Raw genomic sequence first — 12,383 nt, forward strand, 5'->3', positions numbered from 1 at the left:
GAATGTTAATCAAACCTGAAGCATAAAAGCCTTAGGAAGGCAGAAGGAGAATATTCACGGATGAAAATTCTGTGTGCATGCATATATTGAGAGCTTTATATAGCTTTGCAGAAATATCCTTTCCCTTTTTAACTGTACAACTCTTGTCCCCATTTAGGCCTGAACTGGATGCCTGTGACTCTCCAGACAAATATCCTCAGCTCTTTCATGTTATACTGGAGATAGAAATACAATCTACAGATAGGCAAACCGAATTAACTCCCCCATGGGAGAACTTCACGACAAAAGACATCAATCCAACCATTCTCTTCTCCTCTCATCAGGAGCATCAGGACACTCTTGCTTTGGCAGGTGAGAGCTGCATAATTTATTCAATTTACACGCTTACCTGCATGCTGAACTCTGTTTTGCTTGATTTTATTTATTTGGTGCTCTATGCTGCAGGTAGAGGTCCCACTGATTCACCCCAGGATAACATAAGAAATGTTGGACAGAGTGCATTCTTCTCATCTCTCAGCTGGCAAGGTACGCAGGCGCTTGGGCTTCAAAGTAAAATCTGCTTCAAAGACGACAAACAACTTTCTCCCCCCCCCCGCTCCCCGGGGCAGAGAGTCAGGCTGAAGGATCCGATTGTAACGTGCCTTTCCCGTTAGATCACAGTGTATTGCTGGTCACACCCTTATGTTGCAATTGAGTGGGAATCAACTTCCTACAATGTCCTCTTCGAACATAGCCTGCTTGTGCTGTATAGGACAACTTTTGACATTGTTCCAGAGTGAAGCTTTGCCCTAGGCCTCCTCAATTCTAGGAAAAAACAGCTTAAATTTGTTTTTAATATTGCACTTTTTATATAAAGTGCTATGAGGACGTAGCACTGAGAGTGTTTGTCCGAGAGGCCGTTTAACGGTGCCAAACACCTTTGAAAACCTCACGGCGCTGCCGAATGCAGCGCTCCTCCTCTGGCATCAGCACCATGCTAGGCAGGAGCCCAGCGCAAGAGATCCTTGTGGTCCACCTGGGGGGGTGGGTTGTGTCCCTACTCCTTTACAGCCAGCCTTGTTTTGCCTGGATTTTGAGGCATGGCTGGAGATCCTCCTGGATGCTTGGCCCTGACCCAGAAACTAGTTCAGTTTGCCTCTGTAGCCCTTACGCTTGCTGGCTCTTTGGGCTTGAGGAGAGTCAATGAACCTTTGCCTGTGTTTCCTGAACAATAAAGCTGCCTTCTTACCATACAGCGTACTTAATCTTTGCAAAGAACTCTCAAAGTCCAGCAAAATGCTGCTGCGGTTTTCTCAGTAGCCTTTTGTTCTGCATGTAAGCTGATATATATTTTTTTTTTTAATCGGACTTTTGTGATGACAAAACTAACGGCTACCTAATTTTATTTTTAATCATCATTTAGATCAGAAACCTGACAAAAGTAGCTCTCACCCCACCTCAGAGGATCGAGCAGCGTTGGTGCATGAGGAAAGCGAACAGTCAGATGACGAACTCTTGTCCCTTTCCAGTCAGCACAGTAATGCCAGCGGTGACAAGCCTCACGGGACACCAAAACACAGCAAAAAGCAGCAAGAGCCTCCAGCACCACCTCCACCTGAAGATGTGGACCTGCTGGGCCTGGATGGTAGCCCTATGAGCAAGAGTTTTCCCTCACAGCCCACTGCTGCCCCCTCCAACTCAGACTTGCTGAATGATTTGTTTGGGGTTGGCGGGCCAGGTTCCCAGAGTCAAAGTGGACAGCCTGCTGCTGAGGAGGTCTTCCATGTGGGAGGACCTGGATCTGTGCAGTCAACTCCTCGGCGTTCTGCAGCTTCGGCATCCCCATCCCTGTCCCCAAGGGTAGGAGAAGGTAATAGTGGCTATGCCTAGTGCATGACTTGGTGGGGTACATGCATTGAGAATCCCTGGGAGATTTGCTTTGGGCTGTTGGGTTCCTCTTGGGTACGCTCATTTCATGAAAATTAAGAGCTGTGAGGGATACCAAGAGGCCAGCCAGCTCCTCTGCTCTGAGGCAGGAGTCGGTGCATCTTCATGATCAAGAACATTAAGCCAGATTATCTAGTTTGTTTCCTAAAGTGTCTACTGGAGCTCACCCAGGTGTTTGCCTGGATCCTTACGCTGACAGCCACTGGAGATCACCAGTTTTGCTCTATGTGTCCAGTAATGCATATGAAGAGAATAAGTATTAATTTATATATTAAAAAAAAAAAAGCCTCATAAGGTTTTGGGTAGACCCATAGCAGTTTGAATTGAACTTAATTTTTAACTTTAGGGGCTTTGGAGCTGTGATGCTGGTCCTGGATTATGAAATGTGGCTACACAGTTTTGCTGTTTCTGGCTCTTCCACAGATGAGAAGATCCTTTCTCTCTTCAAAGATCAGGCTGGCAGAAGGAGTGGCTGAATAGACGTTATAAAGAGGGATCTTCTGGAGGGTTAAGTGAATGGAGGAGGGCAAGTGAGAATCAGTTGTAAGTGAACAGGTGAAGAGCCCAATCCAAGTTGCTGAGATTCACTGAGGGCCTCTGGAATAGATGGTCAGTTTTGCCAAAGGCAAGATGAGAACAAGTGGCCGGATCTGACAGCAGGTCTCTGCACCGCCCCAAGCTGAACAGCCTCCCTGTGTTTGGCCTAATCCTTTATGTCACAGTTTAAGAGCTGACATTGTCAACACGTACCTGATTCAAAGAGCACAGTATGGTTAGTTAGCTTTTCCTCAGCACCTAGTAACTGGGGCTGCCACCAGTAGCACCTACCATGGGATGGCCATGGAGCAAATTTCTGAAGACTCTTCTTGAGTCCTCCTTTCTCAGATAGAATATAAAAACCTGCAGGCTTGGGGAGGTCTGTCTGCTAGTACGCTCGAACACCAGATTTGCCATTTGGTGTTTTTTGAAGCAAAAGGGACAGGGGCAGTTACAATCTCCTTGTACCAAGACTTGCAAAGAGAGGGAAGAGGAGGAGACTGAGGACCGGAGGCAGGAGAGGGGAGAAGAATACAAGTTTCAGTGGAAGAAATTGGGCCGCTTGTATCTGGAGAAGGTTCATCTTGCTGTGGCTGCTGTATGCTCAGTCTGAGAGCTTTCACCTGGTTGTGGTGGGCACGCACCTCACAAGGCGGAAGTGCAGCAACAGTATCAGGAAAAGATCTTTGGATATTGTTGTCGAACTTTGCAGAGCCAGCTTGGTGCTTGAAAGAGAAAGAAAAAGTATCTCTCGGTTAAATTGTCCCAAGCCAGGAAAGCAGGAATAAGAGCTTGCGAGATAAGCGAAGATAGTAATTTATTAAGTATCCTAAACAATGAGTAACATAAGTAATGAGTAGCATCATTAACACACTGCACAGATTCTCAGGACTGTATCTTCCTTACAGGAGTATATATTGCATCTTTGTTCAGGATGCTCTTTACCTTAAACTTGTTGGCAAGTAGGAATTTGAGTGACTTCATAGGGGTTTCGTTGTTGATTTTTTTTTTTTTTTTTTACATGAGAGATAGTAGGCTAAACAAATTGATCAAAAATGGAGTTTGAGAGTGAACTGGATTTTTGTAACAAGTTATGCTATATAGGAAAGATACTGGTTATTTTCTAAAGCTATTTCTAAAAGACTGTCCTTTTACCCTCCATATATGTAACCTTTGACAGCCTAAAATCATCTTGGACTGCATTCAGCTCCTGAGAGGAGGCAGGAATTGCACCAGGGCGGTACCTCCAAGCTCCAGGCTGTCCCTCACCATCCACTTATGTATTGGCGGCATGTGCAAGTTGAAACTTCATCTGAAGTGTTTAAGTATCTAAATACTCACTTTGACTGCTCCTAAATTCAGCCCCTCTCTTTGGAAAAGATAGATGGGATCAACAACCGTTTTTGCCATGACCAAGTGATGTGGATCTCTGGGTCCCCTAGAATTCGGCTGGGGTACTGATACTTTCCAGTTGCTCTCCCACACTCACATACTGACTCCTAATTGGTAGCTGCAGGTATTAGGTTTTCTTCTCCACACGCCAGTGTCTTTTCCCTGAAGCACATTCACTGTACGAGTTAATGATTCAGTTTTCTCAAATATGTTTTTACAGCCACTGCCTTTGATCCATTTGGAAGTAGCCCTAAGCAAACTGGTCCAGACCTCCTGGGTTCCTTCCTTGGTTCATCGACTGTCCCTGGTGATCCTTTCCTTCAAGCGACAAGAAGTCCTTCACCAACTGTGCATAGCGATCCCTTTCACATGGGTAAGAAAATGAGGCTTTTCCAGTGTATTTAAGTAAACATGAAATGCTGCTTTTAAATAGTGATGGAGCCATTAAGTACAAACTGGTGCTTACCAAGAAGTGACTCTAAACCACAGAAACCCCACTAAACAGGAAAGAGCTCTTTGTCTCTAGATTTAAAGCATATTCATAATTTGAAATGTGGTAGGATGAGACTAGTTTTGCTCAAGTCTTATACTTAATTAATAAGCTATTTGTATACATTGAAAAAAAGAGACCATGAAGAATGTCTGCCTGCATATTCCTGTGGTTATGAGGTCTCATTTGAACCAAACTACCACTAATTGAGCTAAATAGAGCATGGCATATTAAGCCTGCTAGAGAAAACACATGTCCTTTGGTGATTTTAGTTACAGGCATCTGCTTTCTTTAGATCTGATGGTAATCCTGGCCAAATTCACAGTTGAATTTGACTCTTATTTGAAGAGAAAGATTTCTTTTTTTATTATTGGACTGTTTGGGTTTTTTTTTGTTTGAAAGGTTCATTAGTTGTCCTCTTCTACCCCCGTGCCAAAAATTAATATTGTAACCTTGTCTGAAACACATTCAGATATGAATTTGTTTGTGTCTGATCATCTACCATGTGTCCCGTGGGTGCAACAGTCTCACTGGAAAGCCAGAATGACAAAGGAGGGAACTAGCGTGCTGCTGGCACTGCTTGCGTCCTTGCTTTGCCAAGCTCGGTATTGGATATTAACTCTGTGAATAAGACGGTTGGGTCACACTTGGAGCTGGCTGCACTAATGAAAGGAACTTAAATGGTATCCCAGCATGATGAGGTATTATATTACAATGCTAGTGTCTGTGGATAATGAAATGCTGGCAGGGTGAACTGCATAGATGTACAGACTTTATTTGATACAGGGTTAAAGGAAGGATTGTGTGTATCCTTTCTGGTTTACATCTGTGTAGGTTTCTTTGCTGTATTTGTTTGCTCCATCTTTACCCTCTGCATGTAGAATATTTCCTTAGGTTGAGATATATTCAGAAACATTAAACCCCATGTGTTATTCTGGTGGGTAAGGTTTTTATAAAAAGCTGACCATCAAATGAACACTGTAAACCTGTGCGCTTCCCCACTTACCTCTGTATAGTATGGGATCAGAAATAAACGTTAAATTTGTAATGTCCTTTGTGGGGGAGAAGTTCGCTTCTAAATGGCAAGTGGTAGGTGAAAACAATACTGTCTCTCCTGTTCCTTGCCCCCTGCTCTTCCTAGATGCTGGATTATGTTGTTCTTGCTCTACTACTTTGAGATATTTATAGGTAATCATTCTGCTTAGCTTCTAGCACACCAACGGTTTCCATACAACCAGATGTTTCCGGTGGTTGGGACTGGCCCAGCAAACCAGGTATGTATCATAAAAATTCAAGGCGCTTAACAAAAAACTCTCAAGAGAGGAGAGGCAGAGGAAAAGTGCTACCAAGGGCTACAGAGAACAGGTTCCCCTCTTTCTGCTGCTTAGCACTCTGGCTAATCCAACAAAACTTCAATTGGGATTTTAGTTAGTCTCATCTGACCTGCAGCAGGTATGCTGTACCTGTTGTCCTGGTCTCCCAGTCATCTAGGTGAGGATCTGGCTAAAGGCTACCAAACTTTCTGTTTAAAAAAAAAAATAAAATAAAATCTGAGTTTCTTTCCATGACAAACTGAAGGGCCTGAAGTGAGACAAGTGCTCGGTGAGGGTGGACATAGTTGTGTTTCATTCCAATGTAGAGCCATGAGAAGGACCTGGGATGTGCTATGCGTTCCTGGGATGCCACTAAATAATAGCATGATTCTTTTTCATCTTGGGAGAGTATGTATGTCCTACCAAAAGTTGCTTCCTGAAGGCTTCTAGTTCTTAAAATATATCCGTTTGTCATAATTATTCTGTCACCGCAGACAGTCTAGGGAACATTCTTGTTGCTGAGTCTAATTGTGAGTGGGTGTGCAACTAGTCTGGGACAACGCTGAGCTGAGACTGCTTAGGAACCTGACAATAGTACACTTAATTTTAACAGCAGTCTTCTAGCATCATGTGACTGAGCACTGGGTAAGAGCTGCACTCATGTAAAATAGAAAACCCCTCAGTTTTTATCCCTTTTTTTCTTTTCTTTTTTTCTGCTTTCAGGGGGCCTGGGCGTGGGAAGTAAGTCAGCTGCCACCAGTCCTACAGGATCCCTCCATAGCACTCCCACTCATCAAGCTAAACCCCAAACACTGGATCCATTTGCTGATCTGGGGACTCTTGGAGCAAGTTTAGCAGGTTTGTATCTTTATTTAAAAATAACTAAATAAAAAATTACCAGCTCTGTTCTAGAGAGATAGGGTGAACAGCCTGATATGTGATAAAGAGCTTCTGGGTCCTCTCAGCCTACCTGCATGCCAGTGCTGCTTTCAAGCTTTCTCTTCTGCCTGATTTTCTGTAAGCTCTCACAAATCTGTGCTTTTACTGATCCTCCATCAAGAAAACTGCTAACAACTTGTTCGGACCTCGTAGGCTATATGGACTGCAAAGTGTAACCGCTATGTCGTAAGTCTAAACAGTCCCTGGCTAAGGATGCTCTGTGTTTCACTCCGATTGGAGAACTGTTGCTACAGACCTTGGAGCAGTGCCTGGGAGCAGCCTTTGGCTCTTCAGAGCTACTGCGGTCCTTGAGGAATTGTTGCCTTCTAGCCGTGATTCATCTTTGTCCTTTGTGAGGAAACCTGTGTGACCTCACTAATCTGCCTCTAATTCACAGTACTATCTAAAGGTGGAGTCTGAACCCATTTTCATTCGCACCTGGCTGCGAAGGACTGTTTGCTTGACTGCTTAGACAAGCATTTTCTCTCCTTTTTTAATTCCAGAATTTGATCGGCAAACCCTTGACCCCAGTGTTTAAAAAGGCAGATCTGACAAATTATTTAAGCTTTCCTTAAAGCCCAGCATGTTGGCTTCTCTGAGTCTGGTAAATAGATTTTTCTTCCCTTTGTCACTGCCCTCAGCTCTTTGCAAGCCATTGTGGTTTTATCTGATGTTTGTTTTCTCCTTTGCGTCAGTAGCAGCATGGTTCTGGAATTAAGTTTCCCAGTTCCCTCTGCTGGATCACTGGCTGCTCTGCAGGAGCAAAATAAAAAGTATGCCAAGACTCATGTCAGAGGTGCTGTTAAAACATGTATTCTGTAGCAAAGTTACGGAGCTTAAAAACAAATGACTTGGCATCCACAGGATATTTAACCACATCTTTGTTGATCATGATTAAGTCAAAAGCACTTGATCCAGTTTCCATGACACACTTCAGCTCAAAGCTGAGTGTGGATGTTAGACTCGAATAATAAAACATTAACGCTGCGTATCTCCTGCCACAAACTAAGCCAGAGGAGCATCCCCTACAGTAATAAGGTGCTGAAACACACAACTCTGTGGGATAGTATTTCATCGGCATGGCACAAGGAGATGCTGTTTCAACATACGTTAACCTGATGTTGCCACCATAGCACGTGCCAGCTGTGGTTCCCAGTTACCTGCACGTAGCTTTCCTTGCATTTCCCCAATGAGCTGCTACTCCAATGCCTGTGCAATCTTCAAAAGCAAGCGCTGTCTTCTAAGCAGCTTACGGAGCAGTGACAGGAAAGTTGAAGGGCTTTGCTTGATGTTGCAAAAATAGGGCTGAAAATAGAAGCCAGCTGCCTGGGGGATTCTGTTTAGGTTCTCTTTTCAGAATGCATGTCAGTATCCTGTTTGCTAATGCCCACTGTCACTCCTGTCCCTGTACTCTGTAGGTGGCCCTTCGTTTGCCAGTAAACCGACTACGCCGACTGGCATGGGTGGAGGATTCCCCCCCTCACCGCAGAAACCCTCTCCCCAGCCCATGGGCGGCAGCAGTTGGCAGCAAGGAGCTGGCTATGGCTGGCAGCAGGCACAACCTAAAGCCCAGCCAAGCATGCCTCATGCTTCTCCCCAGAACAAGCCCAACTACAACGTGAGTTTTTCAGCCATGCCAGGAGCACAAAACGAACGTGGAAAAGGACCAGCTAACGTTGGTAAGCTTTTCAGAGTTCAGCATCCAAAAAGTTGCCACTTTCTAATATTGCTTTGATGCTCAAACACCCTATCAGGTTAGGGTCTTAGTAAGTCATGCTAATTGCTTGATGATATATCAAGTTCAACACTAGTTGTCCTGTCCTAGGCTCTAAAGCATGCTAGCATTTAGGAAATCCTGGATTTCCAAATGGACTTCAATCATAATAATTCAAAGGCAGCATGAGCCTACATCTCTTCTGTGAGAACCTACAAGCTCATTAGCACTGGGAGATTGTTATAGTGATAAGTGTCGGGGGGTGGCTTGGGTAGAAAAGCATTGTTAAATAAACCGGTATTGTGATAACAACTTCAAATATTTTGGTTTTTCAAGATTCAAAACCAAAAGTGTCTGCAGATTTCGAAGATCTATTATCTGGTCAAGGTTTTAATGCTCACAAGGACAAGAAGGGCCCCAAAACAATAGCTGAGATGAGAAAAGAAGAAATGGCCAAGGAGATGGACCCTGAAAAACTAAAAGTAAGCAATGTTCTTGTTTATGCTCTTACAACTATTCCACGTGTCTTTCGTTCTCATTATGCTGGAGGCTGCTTGAAACGCTGGCCGTGTCCTGGTTTGAGGTAAAACAGAACCAATTTTCTGATTTGTAGTTTTACTTTTTAGCCGGGCCTCTTCTAACTGACTAAAGTCTGAAATTAACAGCATATTGTTCAGAAACTGTTCACTCTGAGTGATAAGACCTGATTATACCAAGCAATGGTATGCGCAGAGGCTCTTGCTTAGACTTATTGCTGTAACAACCAAGGCCAGCTAACTGTGCTGCTTGCCCTGTCAGAGGGTGGGAAGCGGAGAAGCGTAGAGGGGTCCCACCTGCAGGGAGGAGCAGACAGGACAGGTCACCCAAAACTGCCCAACAGGGTATTCCATCCCATCTGCATCACCCTCAGTATAAAAGCTGAGGGATCAAAGGGGCAAAGGGGGCTCTGGCTCACTCTTTCTTCAATGGCCAATGTCTGAGGAGGACCCTGTCTGTTTGTCTGCCTTTGATCCCGATCCGAGCATTCCTGACTCTAGTTCCAGAATTCAGCTCCTGTCCATTGCTGACTCCAGTCTGGGACTCTCCCTGTGTCTGCTGGTGACGTGATCGTCATCCTGGGAGCTGGATACGGTTTTGTATATATTGTATTCTTTTTTCCTTTAACTTTTATTATTCTATTATTATTTACTATTTTCTTATTTATTATTATTTTCATTAAAGTAGTTTAGTTCTTTTTCTAAACTCGTAAATCTCCTTATCTCTTCCTCTCCTCTCTGAGGAGAGAGGGGGGTGAGGGCCATCTGTTGTTCTGATTGGCCAATCCGGCCAAAACCACAACACCCAGAAAGCCACCAGCTCCTCTGCATGTGAGAGGCAGCTGAGCAAACCTTTCAGACTATTTAGTGCCAGAAGCTATCCCCCTGTTCTGGCACTTACTCTGGTGCGCATCCTCCACAGCATCACTGGATCCCAAGGACCATGTGCTATCTCTCCTGCTTGCTTTCCATAAAGTTGGTGTCCAAACTTGATAGCATCATAAACTGCTGTGCTCCCCATTCACGTCCCAGACAGCAGTGAGCTAGTGTCAGCAGAGAGACGAAGTCATAAACTGCAGGCATTGGGGAATACCTGGAAGAATCTCCACTATCTCGTCAGAATGAGAGATACTACTTGGAAAAAGTAGCAAGCTTGTAAAATGTCTCTTCCAAAATAGCTTCTTACAAATAAACCAGATAAAAGAGCAGTGACTATCTCTGCCAGTCCTTCTGCCAAACCCAGGTTTTGGTGAAATGAGGGACGCTCTCCTCATTATGAGATTGCCTTGGGACAGAAAGTGAGAACTTCCTGCTGTCTGATCATATAATAAATTCTCATGCCTTCCCTGGAGATGTGAACATCTGCTGGAAGAGATTTAAAACTCCAACATTACTTTTCTGTCCTAAACCAGACTGTGGCAAATGACAGCAGCTTGCTCAGTGTTACTGTCAGGGCTACTGGTCTCCTACATCACTCCAGTCCTGATTAGCAGGCACAGCTAATTGAAGTAATCCTCTGTCTCATTAATCTTGCCTGCTGTGGAATTCTCTCATCTCCCCTCAATAAATTGACGAACTACAGGTCTATTATGAAGGGAAGGAAATTCAGTCTGTCCCACTCTACATTTGAAATATGAAGCCACAAATTACAATTACAGAAGGATACAGAGCTGAGAGGAAAAGCCCAAGCAAAAGCCAAGCAAACTTCTAGAGAATAAAATAAGTGAATTTTTTTTTTTAATCTTGTGGAAAGGTTTTAACCTTTGGAAAGTGTGTGCCAGCAACCACGTTGGACACGAATGTCAGCTGCTTGTAACCAAGCTGGACACCTGTCGGGCCATGAAGTGGGCAAGACTTTTCCCAATTCATAAGCCATACAACTCAGCAATCCACGTGGTACCACTTAATATGTACAATATTTCTCCCCCACCCCAAAGCACCCAGCTGATTCTCCCTTCCCAATACAATTCCCTTTGCTCCAATGCATTTAATTTCATTGAGTGACTTCTTCAGCCTGGAACAGTTAAACCTATTTATGCTTTGGTTTTCATGTTTACTTCCCTTTCCTCTGCCCCTTCCCCAGCTGTCGACTGGGATGGCAACCACTAAGGGGGATGACATCTAGGAAAGTGGGCTGCTTATTGCTTTCTTTGACTACTAGATTGCAGGTAGTAAGTAGACGTATGGAGAGAACTGAGGCTTCTGACTTCAGAGTTTAAAAGGATTTGTATTGAAGCCAACATTCAGAAGACGTAACTCTAGACATGCACAAAAGAGACATCCACAGCAAAGTTCCAGTTGAGCTTATTTTAGGCATGACATTAAGCTTGCTAAAGAGCCATGCAGTTAAACATTTCATTTATCTTTTGGCTATTCCATCTAATGACTGTTCATAAGCATTACCGACTTGGTAATTTTAGCAGGGATGTTGCTCGAGCTTAACTTTCAAGCAGTAGTATAAAAATTACAGGCAAAGAAGAGACTGGGAAATATCTTCCGAAGGTTTTCTAAAGCTTGTAAAGAAACGTAAGATGCTCCTTGGAGTCATTGATATTCAAATGAAGAAACTTTTTCCTACTGGAATATCTAATGTAAAGGCATAAGTTGAGATTCGCATTATTCTCTCCAGGTCCTGGAGTGGATTGAAGGGAAGGAGAGAAATATAAGAGCCCTGCTGTCCACAATGCATACAGTCTTATGGGCAGGGGAGACCAAGTGGAAACCTGTTAGTATGGCAGATCTTGTCACACCAGAGCAAGTGAAGAAGGTCTACCGGCGGGCAGTACTTGTCGTTCATCCTGACAAGGTAAGGTTTTCCTAGTTTCAAATCGTTGAGGCACTGTCACTGTTTTCTTAATTATCACGTGTTACATGCAGTTGCTTAATTTATTGGTGCAAACAGCTTTGTAGAAAAGTGGTAGTTTGAGATTTTGCCAGTTTCTGAAAGGTGAGAAAGAACTCTAACCACTCCCAGCCCCAAGACTGTGCTTGGTACACGCTGCTCCAAGCAAGAGAGATTCAGGTCTTCAGCTTTTGTCACCCTTGCTCTGACTCTAAGCCATACTGGTGGTGAACAACAATCCAGAATATTGTGCCTGCTAAAGGAGTCGAGGGTGTGGTAAAGGCATATGAAAGGACAAGGGTCTTAACCTGATTCTTTCATTTTCAGATGTTTGATTTTTATCTGAATATCCAACTTGTGGCTTGTGGTCTTTCTGCTTACACTTGCCAACCAGAGTGCAATGATGCCATCTGGGAAACCTGATGGTGATGGGGCCTCCACTTTTAAGGAAATGGAGGCCCTGAGGCTTTTTGGGGCAGTGGGCAGGGCTTGAGAAAATGTGGGCTGCCCAGAGGCTTGAGGGAATGCTGCTTTTGTTGAGGAACTGTGTTAGGTGGCAGACTTTTTTCCGTTCAGTGCAGGTAAAATGCCTCTTGCAAAGCCTAGGTTAGAACTTTTTGCCCATGGGACTGCAGTGCTTTATCACACTTGGGTAGTTAGCAGCCTGAGAAGCAGAGGAGTTAGAGACAAGAAA

General features: G+C 44.1%; 1 protein-coding gene across 2 annotated transcripts in view; it reads left to right on the plus strand.

Moving 5' to 3' along the window:
* Positions 1-12,383, plus strand: part of DNAJC6 (DnaJ heat shock protein family (Hsp40) member C6) — a 52,524-nt gene that overhangs the window by 37,720 nt on the left and 2,421 nt on the right. For both annotated transcript variants that reach the window (XM_054213055.1, XM_054213054.1), the window contains 9 exons: positions 158-351; positions 445-525; positions 1,403-1,849; positions 4,076-4,228; positions 5,551-5,619; positions 6,382-6,516; positions 8,016-8,276; positions 8,648-8,793; positions 11,477-11,653. In XM_054213055.1, the coding sequence (XP_054069030.1) occupies positions 158-351; positions 445-525; positions 1,403-1,849; positions 4,076-4,228; positions 5,551-5,619; positions 6,382-6,516; positions 8,016-8,276; positions 8,648-8,793; positions 11,477-11,653 (1,663 nt within the window). The remainder of the gene's footprint in view (positions 1-157; positions 352-444; positions 526-1,402; positions 1,850-4,075; positions 4,229-5,550; positions 5,620-6,381; positions 6,517-8,015; positions 8,277-8,647; positions 8,794-11,476; positions 11,654-12,383) is intronic.

This window comes from Rissa tridactyla, chromosome 8, assembly GCF_028500815.1.
Source record: "Rissa tridactyla isolate bRisTri1 chromosome 8, bRisTri1.patW.cur.20221130, whole genome shotgun sequence".
Taxonomy (NCBI): domain Eukaryota; kingdom Metazoa; phylum Chordata; class Aves; order Charadriiformes; family Laridae; genus Rissa; species Rissa tridactyla.